This window comes from Ranitomeya imitator, chromosome 5 (assembly GCF_032444005.1).
Source record: "Ranitomeya imitator isolate aRanImi1 chromosome 5, aRanImi1.pri, whole genome shotgun sequence".
Lineage (NCBI taxonomy): Eukaryota > Metazoa > Chordata > Amphibia > Anura > Dendrobatidae > Ranitomeya > Ranitomeya imitator.
The window spans coordinates 173,037,043-173,053,597 of record NC_091286.1 but is presented as its reverse complement, the minus strand read 5'-3'; the positions used below and the strand labels follow the sequence as shown (position 1 = coordinate 173,053,597).

The 16,555-nt window shown below is 38.0% G+C and overlaps 1 protein-coding gene across 3 annotated transcripts in view; it reads right to left on the bottom strand.

Annotated features, from left to right (window-relative positions):
- The window catches only part of THBS2 (thrombospondin 2), an 800,800-nt gene that overhangs the window by 550,530 nt on the left and 233,715 nt on the right, over nt 1–16,555 (bottom strand). For all 3 annotated transcript variants that reach the window (XM_069769330.1, XM_069769328.1, XM_069769329.1), the window contains exon 4: nt 2,010–2,094. In XM_069769330.1, coding sequence (XP_069625431.1) covers nt 2,010–2,094 — 85 coding nt within the window. The remainder of the gene's footprint in view (nt 1–2,009; nt 2,095–16,555) is intronic.

Below are 16,555 nucleotides of genomic sequence, written 5' to 3'. Positions count from 1 at the left end.
TCTGCTGAGGATTCCGTTTGAATCACGCATTAGTAAGCGCTGAGCGCTGTTAGTGCTCAGCACAAAGCACAGGAAAAAGCCTTACTGCAATCTTTGGGATGCAGAATGAACAATTCAACATCAGGTGGATAATTGGTTTTATTTTTTTTTTTCCGCCATTCCTTGTACGGCATAAGTAATTAGATGATTTTATTCTGTGGGTCAGTGCAATTACAGTGATTTATATCTTTTTTAATGTTTTGCTGCTGTCAAACACTAGAAGACGCTTTTTTTTTTCAAAAACTAGATTTTGCATTACCCTATTTTGCCAGTCATTTGAGGGATTTTTTTTCTCTGGATGAATATATATTTTTACACTTTATTACTTAGACCCAGTACTCTGAATCCAGTTATAAAGCATAGCAATGCAGGAGCATAACTGTTAGTTTTCAACTGAAAGAAGCCTCTTAGACCAGAGTACCGCAGCTGGCAGACCCAGAGGTCATAATGATGATTTTGGGTTGCCATAGCAACGATCGGGCTCTCGCGATGAAATCACAGGGGAGCAGATCCCAAAGGCGAAGGAGCCCCCTCATTCTTTCAGCCTCCTAAATGCTATGACTGCTATTGATCACAACATTTAGGGGCGTAAAATGGCCCAGGAGTTGGTGCGAGCACTGCTCCTGGCTGTGACAGCTGGAGCTCAGATATCACTTACACCGAGGTCCCGGAGGCACAGCTCATACTGGCGACCCACTCCTCTGCATCCATGTCTGAACTTTCATCTGTTTCCTCGATATACTGTTTGTAAAGTAAGAAAAAAAAAAGAAAAAATTGGAGTCCTGCTCAACAGGACTGGATTTTCCTTTTTTTCATTTTTCAAAAGAAAATATAGTGCATACAAAACAAAAATTTACATGGTCGACAAGACCCAGTCGATGCATTTCGACTGCACTAGGCAGTCTTAAGGTACCTTCACACTGAACGATATCGCTAGCGATCCGTGACGTTGCAGCGTCCTGGCTAGCGATATCGTTCAGTTTGACAGGCAGCAGCGATCAGGATCCTGCTGTGCCATCGTTGGTCGGCGCAGAAAGTCCAGAACTTTGTTTCGTCGCTGGACCTCCCGCAGACATCGTTGAATCGGCGTGTGTGACGCCGATTCAGCGATGTCTTCACTGGTAACCAGGGTAAACATCGGGTTACTAAGCGCAGGGCCGCGCTTAGTAACCCGATGTTTACCCTGGTTACCAGCGTAAACGTAAAAAAAAAACACTACATACTTACCTTCCGCTGTCTGTCCTCCGGCGCTGTGCTTCTCTGCACTGTGAGTGCCGGCCAGCCGGAAAGCAGAGCACAGCGGTGACTGTGCTGACATCACCGCTGTGCTTTCCAGCTGGCGCTCACAGTCAGTGCAGGAAAGCACAGCGCCGGGGGACGGACAGCGGAAGGTAAGTATGTAGTTTTTTTTTTTTTTACGTTTACGCTGGTAACCAGGGTAAACATCGGGTTACTAAGCGCGGCCCTGCGCTTAGTAACCCGATATTTACCCTGGTTACCAGGGGACCGGCATCGTTGGTCGCTGGAGAGCTGTCTGTGTGACAGCTCTCCAGCGACCACACAGCGACGCTGCAGCGATCGGGATGGTTGTCTGGATCGCTGCAGCGTCGCTTAATGTGACGGTACCTTAACTCATGAGTAAGACCGCCTAGGGCAACCGTGTAAATTTTTACTTTGTATGCACTATATTTTCTTTTGAAAAAGAAAAGGAAAATTCAGTCCTGTTGAGCCAGAGTCCAATTTTTTCTATTATCCTTGATGTGAGGCCAGGGTGAAGCCGGTGTCTGAGTCCCAGGTGGATGAGCATAGAGCAACTGGGTGAGCTGGAATTAAGCTTTTATAAGAAAAAAAACATTTGTCACCACTGCAATAAATCTCAGGAAGATTGCAAAAAAATGAACATGTATATTGTTACATTACATTACATCTATTTCGATAATAAAATTTATATTGCATTTATAAAGTAGTACCTGAGTGGCTTAGCTGGCAACCTTTTTTTCTTAAAATATCTTCAATTGTTGAATCAAATATTAGTTTAACATCTTGAAGTAGTCCCTGTAGATAAAAATAAAACATTATCAAAAGTGCTCATAATTATCTGTCATTTACCATAGTTATCTGTCATTTACCAAACACTGACTCCATTGTTTTCCTTCATACATTTTCTCAGATTCTAATGTTCCTAAATAACAGATCCGGATAATAAAGTATACTGCTTAACAACGTATAAGGTGGGTAGAATGTGAAACTGCTAGTTGTCGTTATAAACAGCTGTGTAAACTTTTGGTTGCATGAGTATGCTGAGAGACTGTTCAGATGTTATTTCTACTATGATCATTAATGTATACATGAATTGTTACCAGGGCTGGCGTTCGGGTGTGGGCATTTATCTGCCTAGGGCCCATACTCCCCCAACCATGTGGCCACTTTGGGGCCCATGAGACAGGGGGCCCGATGCCTGTGCCAGCTTCGGACCACCCCCCTCCCAACCAGTGCCCAGCATCGCACAACTGTATCGGCCAATCTTAATGCTGCAAAGAACGGCGCAGCGGGGGGGATACAGGGAGAAGTTAGTAATGTATTTTTTTAAATCAGTGAGGTGGCCATAATACTGGAGGACTGTGGGGTGTGCATTATACTACATCAGGGTTGCATTATGCTATATGGGGGCTGCATTGTACTATATGTATTATATGGGGACTGCATTATGCTATATTGTGCTTAGTTATGCTACATGGAGCTGCAGTGATGTGTGCGTTATGCTATATGGTGCTGATTTATGCTATACAGGGTGTGCATTATACTATATGGGCCTGCATTATACTATAGGGGGTCTGCATTATACCATATCAAGGCTGCAATACACCACATGAGGGCTGCATTATACTATATGGGGACTGCATTATACCATATGGGGGCTACATTACACTCTAACAAGGACTATGGGGTATGCATTATACTACATTTACTATCTGGAAGCTGCATTATACTCTATCAAAGACTATGGTCTGTGCATTATACTATATGGGAGCTGCATTATATTCTATCAAGGACGATGGGGTGTGCATTATACTATATGTGAGCTGCAATATACTCTATCAAGGACTATAGGGTGAGAATTATACTATATTTACTATATGGGAGCTGCATTATACACTATCAGGGACTATAGACTGTGCATTATACTATATGGGAGCTTAATTATACTATATCAAAGACTACAGGCTGTGCATGATACTATATGGGAGCTACAGTATACTCTATCAAAGACTATGTGGGGTGCATTTGTGCAATATACTATATGTACCATATAGGAGCTGCATTATACTCTATCAAAGACTATGGGGTGTACATTTGTGCAATAAACTATATGTACTATATGGGAGCTGCATTATACTATATCAAGGGCTAAAGGCTGTGCATTATACTATATGGGAGTTGCTTTATACTCTATCAAGTAGTATAGGCTTTGCATTATAAATAGTAGCTGTATTATACTCTATCAAGGACTATAGGGCGTGCATTACACTATATGGGAGCTGCATTATACTTTTTCAAGGACCATGGGGTGTACATTTGTGCAATAACCTACATGTACTATATGGGAGCTGCATTAACATTATCAAGGACTATGGTTTGTGCATTATACTACAATTACTATATACAACCCCTGGCAAAAATTATGGAATCACCGGCCTCGGAGGATGTTCAATCAGTTGTTTAATTTTGTAGAAAAAAAAGCAGATCACAGACATGGCACAAAACTAAAGTAATTTCAAATGGCAACTTTCTGGCTTTAAGAAACACTAAAAGAAATGAAGAACAAAAAATGTGGTAGTCAGTAATGGTTACTTTTTTTTAACCAAGTATAGGGGAAAAATTATGAAATCACTCAATTCTGAGGAAAAAATTATGGAATCACCCTGTAAATTTTCATACCCAAAAATAACACCTGAATCAAATTAGATCTGCTCGTTAGTCTGCATCTAAAAAGAAGTGATCACACCTTGGAGAGCTGTTGCACCAAGTGGACTGACATGAATCATGGCTCCAACAAGAGAGATGTCAATTGAAACAAAGGAGAGGATTATCAAACTCTTAAAAGAGGGTAAATCATCACGCAATGTTGCAAAAGATGTTGGTTGTTCACAGTCAGCTGTGTCTAAAATCTGGACCAAATACAAACAAAATGGGAAGGTTGTTAAAGGCAAACATACTGGTAGACCAAGGAAGACATCAAATCGTCAAGACCGGAAACTTAAAGAGAATCTGTCACCCCAAAATTGGCCTATAAACTAAGGCCAACGGCATCAGGGGCTTATCTATAGCATTGTGTAATGCTGTAGATAGGCCCGCGATGTATCCTGAGCAAAGTACTGCAATGCGCAGGCCTCTCTGACCTTTCCCGGCGGCTGCGCGCTGCAGTACTTTGCTCTGCCCTCAACAGGGCAGACAAAGTGTGCCTGCGCAGGAGCCGTGGCAGGAAGAAAAGAAGATGACATCATATGAAGGTGGAAGGCGCCGGTCCCGGACCGCGACGCCCATCAGACCGGACCGCACCGGGACCACCCCTGGGTGAGTATAATATAACCTGTTTTTCTTATCTTTCAGGATACATCGGGGCTTATCTACAGCATTACAGAATTCTGTAGATAAGCCCCTCATGCCGATGGCCTTAGTTTATAGGCCAATATTGGGGTGACAGATTCCCTTCAAAGCAATAGGTCTCCAAAACAGGAAATGAACAACAAAACAAATGAGGAACAAATGGGTGGAAACTGGAGTCAACGTCTGTGACCGGACTGTAAGAAACCGCCTAAAGGAAATGTGATTTACATACAAAAAAGCTAAATGAAAGCCATCATTAACACCTAAACAGAAAAAAACAAGGTTACAATGGGCTAAGGAAAAGCAATCGTGTACTGTGGATAACTTACATAGTAACATAGTAACATAGTTAGTAAGGCCGAAAAAAGACATTTGTCCATCCAGTTCAGCCAATATTCCATCATAATAAATCCCCAGATCTACGTCCTTCTACAGAACCTAATAATTGTATGATACAATATTGTTCTGCTCCAGGAAGACATCCAGGCCTCTCTTGAACCCCTCGACTGAGTTCGCTTGATGAACTTGATGAAAGTCATATTCAGTGATGAATCACGAATCTGCATTGGGCAAGGTGATGATGCTGGAACTTTTGTTTGGTGCCTTTCCAATGAGATTTATAAAGATGACTGCCTGAAGAGAACATGCAAATTTCCAATCATTGATGATGTGGGGATGCATGTCAGGTAAAGGCACTGGGGAGATGACTGTCATTACATCTTCAATAAATGCACAAGTTTATGTTGATATTTTGGACACTTTTCTTCTCCCATCAATTGAAAGGATGTTTGGGGATGCACTCATTGTATATGTGATAATTTCTTTCCCTGTACTGTTAGGGTTTTATAGGGATAGCAGGGATAGCCGGCGAGGAGCGGGGGCGCCACGGCGTAGGAAAATAGGGTGCCAACCTCCGCAGGCAGGTAGGGGGCACTTAGAAAGCGTAGGGCTTGGCACTGTTCCGGCCTTTCCTGTAGTACGCTTGCATCTATTGGTGATGGTTTTGTCAAGTGCACATATATGTTTTTAATATTCAAAATAAAGGTTAATTTTTATGGTATTTTTGAAAATCGCTTTTTGGGGATTTTTCTGTGAGTGTAGTCCAATTTACCCCAAGTATTTATACTTTTGACTGTGAGAGATGTTTGGGGATGATGAAATTATTTTTCAAGATGATAATGCATCCTGCCATAGAGCAAAAACTGTGCAAACATTCCTTGAAAAAAGACACAAGGTCAATGTCATGGCCTGCAAATAGTCCGGATCTCAATGCCATTGAAAATCTTTGGTGGAAGTTGAAGAAAATGGTCCATGACAAGGCTCCAACCTGCAAAGCTGATCTGGCAACAGCAATCAGAGAAAGTTGGAGCCAGATTGATGAAGAGTACTGTTTGGCACTCATTAATTTCATGCCTCAGAGACTTGTTTGTTTTTCATGATTCCATATTTTTTTCCCTATGCTTGGCTAAAAAAAGTAACCAATACTGACTACCACATTTTTTGTTCTTGATTTCTTTTAGTGTTTCTTAAAGCCAGAAAGTTGCCATTTGAAATGACTTTAGTTTTGTGCCACGTCTGTGATCTGCTTTTTTTCTACAAAATTAAACAACTGAATGAACATCCTCCAAGGCCGGTGATTCCACAATTTTTGCCACGGGTTGTATAAAAAGCCCAGTGGGCTTATAGAACATAAGGGAATTAGCGGTATAATGACCAATATACCTTAAATATAAGTATAGTACTTTAAGAAAACATATTGAGTCATTACCTTTAAGGGGTGGCAGCACCCCGACGCGTGTTTCGCTTATAGCTTTATCTCACGGAAAATGCGTGTCTGCTATAGTGTGTCTGCTGTTTATATAGCGCTCGTTCTGATCATTGGTGTCAGAGGATAGATTACGGCACTTCCGCTGGCAAAGCAGTATGACGCGTCAGAGCGGGGGGTGAACCAGGCATAAGCTGAAACGCGTCTCCACGGCAAAGCCAAAGCAGGAAGCAAGCAGGAGCACACACTGCAGATGGTGGTGCTGGGCTGAAAAGCTACGTTGAAGCTACATCATACGTGAAGTGAATGTGTAAACAGAAGGCCTGTGATAAGTGGGGAGGTGAACGAAGAATTAACAGGGATCCCATATATGGAGAATCTGGGGGAAAGTGAAAGGGGGTTTGTGTAAATATTGATTTGGGATCTAGTCTTATACCCGATATTGATCCAAGTGAGTGTTGGGCCCTTTATTTTAAATGTGAAGTGTAATTTCCACATAGGGCCCATTGGTCACAAAGGGGATTAAAGTGTTAAAGTGCAAAGTCTTAAAGTGATATAGTGCTTCCCAAGACACTACAAAAATACATGTATATTCATATAGTGTATACATCAAATATGAATGTTTTATAAACATATGTCAAAAACCTATTAAGGGTGTATAAAATATACAAAAAGGTTATTAAATATGGAATCATGAAAACTGAAAAAAGAACAAAGTCTTGCGTTTTCTCAAGGAAATTTCTGTGACAATGTTTCACATTATAATCTTCTTTTATATTACAGGTTATACATAGCTTAATGTGACCAAAAGAGCCGAGAACACAAGCAGCCACATCGGGGACCGCAGAGACCAACAGAACGCCACAACCAAGGAGCCAGCACCAGCGAGACCATCAGGTGAGTATGATATATGCAAATGAAAGGTACTAAATAGATTAAAAGAACATATGTTAAAAACATGAAAAACAAACATACAAATAAGAAAACAACGCACACAAAACTTGTTTAAAGAAAAGGGGCAATACTTAGGACTTCGTTGAGGCCGAATGGTTGAACTGAACCCACCCTGAAAATCCATCCGGCTTCTAATTGGCCCAAATTCTTTCTCCAATTACCCACCCCTAGTGTCAATGTGTACCTTATCAATGCCAGTCACCAATAGTAATTTGGCATCACAATTGGGGTGTTTTTTTAAAAAGGCCTCGGTAAAGGTTTTAAAAGTGACACGTCATCCACATCATGCGCATTTTGAATATCCCGATCATGTTCTCTTGCCTTGATTTTGAGGGGTCTGGTTGTAAGACCCACATATACTTTTGGGCATGTGCATGCTGCAAGATAAACCACCCCTATGGTGTTACATGTGATATGCTGGGTAATTGTAAAGGTTCTCTTACTGTCACTGGACTTAAAAGTAGTTGTGCAGAACATGTTGGGGCAGGAAATGAAGTCGCCACAGGGAAAGAATCCCCACTTTGGACCTTTTGAGGCAAAGGCTTTATCAAGTTGTGCTCCAGAGTAGTAACTGTGGATGAGTTGGTCTTTTAAATTTGGAGACCTACGGAAGGTGATTTCTGGTTGGTCAGATAAATGTCTGGCAAGGGTGCCATCTGTTAGGATAGGCTAATACTTTTTTAAAGCATTTCTAATTTCCGACCACTTGCTATTGTATGTGGAAATGAACCTCACTTTAAATTTGTTGGCAATTTTTTTGCGTAGTTGCAGGAGATCAATTAGTTTGGCTTTTTCAGGCTTCTTGACCCCTCGCTTTATGCTTCTTTTAGAGTAGACTCTTTCTTCAAATTTAGTTGTATTAGCTTGCTTCTGAAAAGTTTGGTCACTTGAGCAAAGTCTTTTGGCTCTAAAGAATTGTCCTGTCGGTAAACCATTTATAAGGGGTTTTGGGTGTGGCGAAGCAGCGTGGAGCAGAGAATTAACAGCAGTTTCTTTCTGAAAGATATCAGTTTCTAAGGTTCCCCCCTCCCCTTTCGATATTTGAATGCCCCAAAAAAATCAATGACAGTCTGGCTATACTTACAAGTCAGCTTGATATTTAGAGCATTATCATTCAAAATTTGCACAAACTCAAGGAGGTCCTGCTCTGAGCCCTGCCATACGAATAGTACCGTATGTTGTCAATATAGCAGGCCCAGAACCCCAGAACAGGACCCTTTCAATGTGTGTCACTGGTTTAGTGAAAAAGCGTCTTTCCCACATACCTAAAATCAGATTTGCATAAGAGGTTGCGAATGCTGCACCCATCGCAGTATTTTGTCTTTGCAAACATATGCTTTCATTGAAGATGAAAAAATTGTGTTCCAGTGCAAGTTTGAGAAGGGTGAGGAGGAACTCAAATTCTAGTTCATGGTCCGTCATAGTCAAAAAGTTTTTGGCTGCCTGAATGCCATTCCGATGCTGGATGGATGTATATAACGACTCTACATCCATAGTCACAAGCCACATGTCGTCTAAGGGTATTCCTTCAATTTTTCTTAATACATCACTTGTATATTTAACATATGAGGGAAGGTTGTATACAAGAGGTTTTAAATGGAAGTCCAAATATTTGCATATGGTTTCACAAACATTTCTGTTACCCGAGACAATGGTACGCCCTTGCGGTGTGGTGGGGTTTTTGTGTATCTTGGGGATGAAATGCATGCCATTCTTGGGTAGAGGGGTATCAAGTGGTTTTTGAGATCTTCAGTTATAAGTCCACTGTCAAATGCTATCTAGGATTTCCTTCAATTCTTCCTGGTATTTTTGAGAGGGATTAAAGGTTAGTCTCTTGTAACAGACCTTATCTCTCAGCTGTCTGAAAGCCTCCCTTTCATATATTTTGACAGACCAAATCACCACGTTTCCCCCTTTGTCGGCAGATTTAACACTACCTCCTTTACATTTTTGAGCTCCGTTAATGCCCCCCTTTGAGTGGATGTGAGATTATGTCTAGTTGTAGTAGCATCAATTTGTTCAAATTCCTTTGAAACTAGTCTAACATTTCAATACCAGGGTATAGATAAAGGGGGGGAATTTTTCTAGGATTGGCGAGAAAAATGTACCTGTATTAGAATCCTCTTTTTGCCCGCCCCCTAGTTCTTCCAATATAGCTATAGCCTGTAAATCCTCTTCTGTCCAGTTTTCGCTATCTGTCGGCTTATCATGCAGCTTTTTTAGAACTAGTTTGCGGGCGAATAACTGGAGGTCTTTGATTGCTTAAAAAAAAAAAAAAAAAACGGGAGGCAAGTGAAAAAGATAACCCTAGACTTCATATCTCCAGTTGTGAAACCGATAGTTCAATCTCAGAAAGATTGATCACCTGCAATTTTGAAGTGGAGGCATTTCCAGTGTTTCTACCATATCTTCTAGGGGTATCGCCTTATAGTTGATTTTTCATAAATTGTATAGACGTTTGTGGGTTTCCTTGCCCTCTCGAGATCATACCGAAGATAGGAAAAACGGGACATGTTGGATTCACCAATAGAGGCAGATTGCCATTTGTAAATTGTTCTGTTTTTAATATCCTGTAAATCCCTCTGGAATTTTTTTGCCTTTGTTTCCTTAACTTCTTTTTCCCCAAATTGTGAACTGATTGTCAATTTCCTTATTCAAAACATCCATCTCGTATGTGGATAGGTTGTTGAGTAGTTTCTTCCTTGTATCCTCTATATCAACATCTACTGTAGCTTTTCCAGGCTTTTTTGTTGTTTCCTATGAGAAGTTCCATTAAGGATTTGGAGCACATGGACCAAGCTTCCTCCCATCTTGTTTTAAAAACCACGTCCTCAACCGGAAAAGGGCATTATACATACCCGTAGACCTCTCGGAATGAGGACTTTAGCCAAATAGTTCTCCAAAAAGGCTTTGTTCCACTAAGTTAGTGTCCTTTTCTTTAAAAAATATTTCATACAATTTTTTAATTCCATTTTTTGCCCATTTTCTGTAGGATCATGTTGCATAGTATCCCCACCAAATACAGTATCAATGCAAATAAGCCAGTTTTTGTCTCTGGCTTTAATGTAAATCCCGGCAGAAAAAATACAAAAACTGTAAACTAAGTACAGCGAAGCAATACAGTACATCAAAGAGAAATACTGCCTTGACAAGCGGCAAATCTTCCAAAACAACATCAAATTATAGAACAGGGAAGCAACATGCAGTAAAATTACATAATTTTTATTGACTCAAATATTTTTAAAAAGTATATATTTAAAAATTAAAAATATATTTTAGTACACAGTGGGGATGATACTGTTAAATATTAATTATTAATTGAATTTTTATTTTCAATTCTGTACTGAGCACATTGCTTCTTGCTGACATTACCAAAAGCTATTTCTGTGTATGTAGCTCAGAGTATAAGTCAACACCATATATAAAGGGAACACGTGCTCTGTGGGACATATAAATAACGTGTCTTAGGAGGGTGGGGGGTTGGTCACGTGGGGGCTGTCACCTCCTGCCTTCACAATCATTCTCCATGGACATCAGACAAGACACAAGGAAGGAATAACCGGTAGCCTTGATGACTTCAGTGTTCACACAGACAGACGGTTTTACCATTAAGGACTTTGGGAAAGATGAGTAACAAGACAAGTGCTGATATTTACACATGGACAATCTGTTCGTAACTGTTTCATCTGGTGAATAGTCCTGATTAAATAAATGTGCTAAATAGGCATATTTAACATTGGCCAAGCCAGCCAGTTTTGATTTTTTGTGCTATTTTTGTGTGAATTTCCTTCACCTTGCACACGGGGGAAGAGAGAAGAGCTTCGCTAAATGTTGTGCAAGTTTTCAGGAATTCCACTTCAAAACTTCAAGTCACAAAGATTTCACAAGAACCTATGAATAACAGACTAACAGGTGTCAGACGGTTTGACAAGCACTAGCTTTGGAAGTGCTGAAGACAGACGTGCTGATGACCAGAGCCCAGCATTGTACAGCAAAGGAACTACAAGCTGAGATATTTCAAGGTAAGAAAAATGGATTTAATTAATACATATGCTAAATCAAGTCAGATGGAATTTGTAAGTTTGTACAAATCTAGTTTAGAAATTTTCTGGCTTAGCTTATTTGCAGAATGCAAGATAGCAAATCTAAAGTTAGATTCTAAATTAATATCTAGGAAAAAAGAAAGAGAGCAACTGAAAAATATATTACATATGGTTTATGTATTTAACGAGTTTTGTTATGAACAGGTAATTCAGAACCACAATGGACCTTGAAGTTCAGAGCACACAAAGTGACCTGACAATTACCAAAAACATAGGACAAGCTCTGAGACGTGGGAACTCTGCTGACCGCAATCCCTAATCCTATCCAACCACACTAGCGGTAGCCGTGGAGCGCTCCTGACCAGTCCTATGCGCCTCGAGCACAGCCTGAGAAACTAGCTAGCCCTAAGAAAGAAAAATAAGCCTAGCTTGCCTCAGAGAAATACCCCAAAGGAAAAGGCAGCCCCCCACATATAATGACTGTGAGTTGAGATGAAAATACAAATGCAGAGATGAAATAGATTTAGCAAAGTGAGGCCCAACTTACTGAACAGACCGAAGATAGGAAAGATAACTTTGCGGTCAACACAAAACCCTACAAACAACCACGCAGAGGGGGCAAAAAGACCCTCCGCACCGACTAACGGTACGGAGGTGCTCCCTCTGCGTCCCAGAGCTTCCAGCAAGCAAGAAAAACCAATATAGCAAGCTGGACAGAAAAATAGCAAACAAAAATCACACAAGCAAAACTTAGCTTATGCAGGATAGACAGGCCACAGGAACGATCCAGGAGAAAGCAAGACCAATACTAGAACATTGACTGGAGGCCAGGATCAAAGCACTAGGTGGAGTTAAATAGAGCAGCTCCTAACGACTTAACCTCATCACCTGAGGAAGGAAACTCAGAAGCCGCAGTACCACTCTCATCCACCAAAGGAAGCTCATAGACAGAACCAGCCGAAGTACCACTCACGACCACAGGAGGGAGCTTGGCCACAGAATTCACAACAGAGATTGTTACAGAGAAGTCCAAAAAAGTCTGTGTAGAAAGAATTTCTAAGGAAATGTAAACTAATGATGTTCCCAAGATTGACTGTAATGTGAAGAGTGAGGAAGATGTGACACACGTGTCTGTAATGACCACCCAAGGTGACCTTGTGACTCATGATGAAAAACAAGATGGAGGAAGCGTAGGAGACATGACAACTGACAAAGATGATGTACGAGGGACAGATGTACCATTGCCTCTAAAAATAGAAGATGACTCAGAGGCCCAATTCCAAACTAAATCTAGGAAAATCTTGTTAAAATTATGCAAAATCATTCCTGCATATGATGATAAAACCCATGTGTGCAGAAATTCAGAGATATTTGAGAGTTCTGCTGATAAGTTTGATTTGACTAATAAGGAGAAAAATCAGTTTAAAATGTGGCTTCCAGTAACTTTTTCCAGGCAGTTCTCATTAAAAAGGCAGAATGATGAGTTCCATGAAGAAATGACTGATGTAGAAAGATTAAAAATTTTGATATTCTGTGGATTAAAAGAAAATTATCCAGATATTGATATCCTTCTAAAATTGAAGATTGGCCGGAAAGAATGTACTTTTACATTCATGTCCATTTTTGAAAGGGTGTACAAAATGGTCATTACTAATTTCAAGAAACAATCAATGATAAATTGTTTTGTAAACAAATTTGGATTCCTAAATCCTGCATCTCGTGTTATTGCGTCACAAAAAGATTCTTTATTTGAATGTGCGCAATCCCTTGATTTTTCTAGAAAACATGAGAATCTTGAAAGAAAATCGAATTATATCAAAACTAATAACATAATTCAATCTTATCAAAAGCCAAAATCAAAATCTTCAAGCCTGATCCAAAATCACATCTATGAAGTACGAAGAAAATTACATATTTATTATAAGCCCTATAAAAAATGATTCAGGAGTCATCCATTAAAGAAGTTGCTCTGAAAGAGTTAAAAGCGGACGGGCCAGATCTGTCTGTAAAGATGGCGGAAATTGATAGACAGAAACAACTGAGCATAAGAAGTGAGCTGAATACTCCTTTATCACAACTCATAAGTCTAAAGATGGCAATTTTAGGTTTTCAACAAATTATCGACAGAGAGGTAAATTTTGGTTTAGGAATTGGCTAAAAATGTAATTATATTATATGATGAGTTATACAATGTATTTTTTATTATTGTAATTATTTTATACAATATAATTCTGCAGTTATATATATTAATATAGTATATAGCAAATACTGTAGCATATTTGTATAAGTAGAGATTATCTATTAACTGGATTTTTACATGTATAATGAAATAATTAAAATTTACTCCAGTAATATTTAAAATTACATTAAATACATATATTAAATATATACATATGCATAATATATTTAAATTATTTTGTTTTTAAATAAATATGAAATTAATCTTTATCTTTCATTTTCCCTTAGAATTTTCATTTCAAACCTCCTTCATGGATTTATGTCTTTATTTACACAGGAAGTTATAATTACTGCATGATTTATATATATAACACTTAAAATAATACATAACAATCTAAAATTTGTGTACAGTAAGTTTTCTTTCTGTAACATAATCTAAAACTTGTCTTCCTTTGCATGGTAATATTTTTTCCCCACTGCATGGCATGACAAGTAACATAGTAACATAGTTAGTAAGGCCGAAAAAAGACATTTGTCCATCCAGTTCAGCCTATATTCCATCATAATAAATCCCCAGATTTGCGTCCTTCTCCCCTGTCACACCCCTGTTTCAATTTAGAGCTGTAAGAAGAAACTTTAGAAGTTCCAAGTCAGGCCCTGTACCAGATATAGCTTTAGAACAACATTTCTCAAGTTTCTTATGGATGAGTCCTATCTATAGGTTAGAACATAGCGTTACTGTAGATAGTGTTAGATAATATTTGGGGAATATTCAAAGGAATATTAGAATATTAAAATTAATAGTTACAATGCGCATTGATAATTAGGATACAATATTTTGGGTTAATATACATGTATTCTTATTCTTTGTATGTGAAATATGTAGTTTCAACGTCTATGTGAGTCACAGTCTGAGTGACAGATGACAGATGAGCGTATGAGCAGCTGCTAAGAGTGAAGTGTAACATAAGAGAGACTAGCGTGGCATGTGCAAGTATGAAAGAGGCCTCATGATTTATAATATGTTGAGAAAAAGAAAGAAAAAAAAAAGAAAAAACCTTGTGTTTATGAAATAAGGTTCAGTTAAATGAATTAGAATATTAATATATATTTAAATATTATTTACTCAACATATATTTCCATTTTTCTTTAGTAATTATTTCTACATTTAGTTAATAGTGAATAAGTGCAATCACACATCAATATGGTTTAACCCCTTAGTGACCGAGCCAAATTTTTGAAATCTGACCAGTGTCACTTTATGTGGTAATAACTCTGCAACGCTTCAACAAATCCCAGTGATTTTGAGATTGTTTTTTCGTGACACATTATACTTTATGATAATGGTAAATTTAGTTCAACATTTTTTGTGTTTATTTATAAAAAATATAAAAAATTTGAGAAAAATGAAAAAAATTAGCAATTTTCTAAATTTGAATGATTATCCCTTTAATCCAGATGGTCATACAACAGCAAACCATTAATAAATAACATTTCCCACATGTCGGCTTTACATCAGCACCATTTGTAAAATGTTATTTTATTTTGTTAGCATTTTAGGAGGTTTAAAAATGTAGCAGCAATTTTTCATTTTTTCAAAGAAATTTACCACATTTATTTTTTTAGGGACCTATCCATGTTTGAAGTGACTTTAGGGGTCCCATATATTGGGAAACCCCCAAACGTGATACCATTTTAAAAACAGCACCCCTAAACATATTGAAAACTGCTGTCAGGTAGTTTATTAACCCTTCAGGTGCTTTACAGGAATTAATGCAAAGTGGCATGACAGAAATGAAAATGTGTATTTTTACCACCTAAATGCCTCTAACTTCTAAACAGATTACTAAAGCTGTCAGACTCTAAGGCCGCTATTTGGTCATGAATTGCCATCGCAAACATCAGGACAACAAAATCATGATCTGAGGGCACCAATTGGGATAAAGAAGAAGCCCCCACACTCTGTTAACCATTTATAATGATGTAGTCACTATTGGCAGCAGCATCTAAGGGGTTAAACAGATTTAGAAGGTGCAAATACTGATCGTGGCTGATACAGCAAGTTGTCAGCTATAGTGTACAACCAACAGATGCTGGATTGTCATCTGTATGGGGAGGCTATTCTCTTATATCTCAGGTCAGTTAAAAGACGTATTGGCGGTCATTAAGGGGTTAATCAAGAAAATCTACATTTAGAACAACATTTTTTCCAAATGATCATTTTATGATATTCAGTGTTTTTTTTAATAGTTACATAGATGGGTACACATCTTCAAACAAATATAAGTCATAAAGCTGATATGACAGTTATAAAAAAATTATTATTTTTAATTTTGGTTATTACAAGTTAATTTTTTCATAAAATAATATTTTTTGGTAATAAGGGGGGAAATGTGTTTTTGATCCAGATTACATCATTACATTTCATCATTATCTCTTCACACATTTTAATAAAGAAGAAATATTAATAAGGTATTATTGGGTATAATAACATTAAGTATTATAAAAGTAATTTTTTCTCTAATGAAGGATATTATATGCAAAGCTACATAATTTCAATATTTTGGTAATCCAAGGTTATGACAACATCTAAATAATGGAAATATTAAAGGGAATGTGTTATTGAGACATAACCTCAACATTTGTCATCAACATATAAAGGCCTTATTTTTATTTTTTATTCTCATTTTTATTTTTCATTTTTAATTTTTTCTTACTTCATTTTTATTCTTAATTTTTAATTTTTATTTTTTATCTCAAGAAAAAAATTAATATTTAATAAAGTAATGTCTACAAGATTATTGCTTTATTAAATATAGTGCTCATATGGTTTCATTATATAAGAAATGTTTCAATTTTTTCACTCATTCATTCATTTATTCATTTTATATATATATATATATATATATATATATATGTATATATATATATATTATTATTTATATAGCACCATTGATTCCATGGTGCT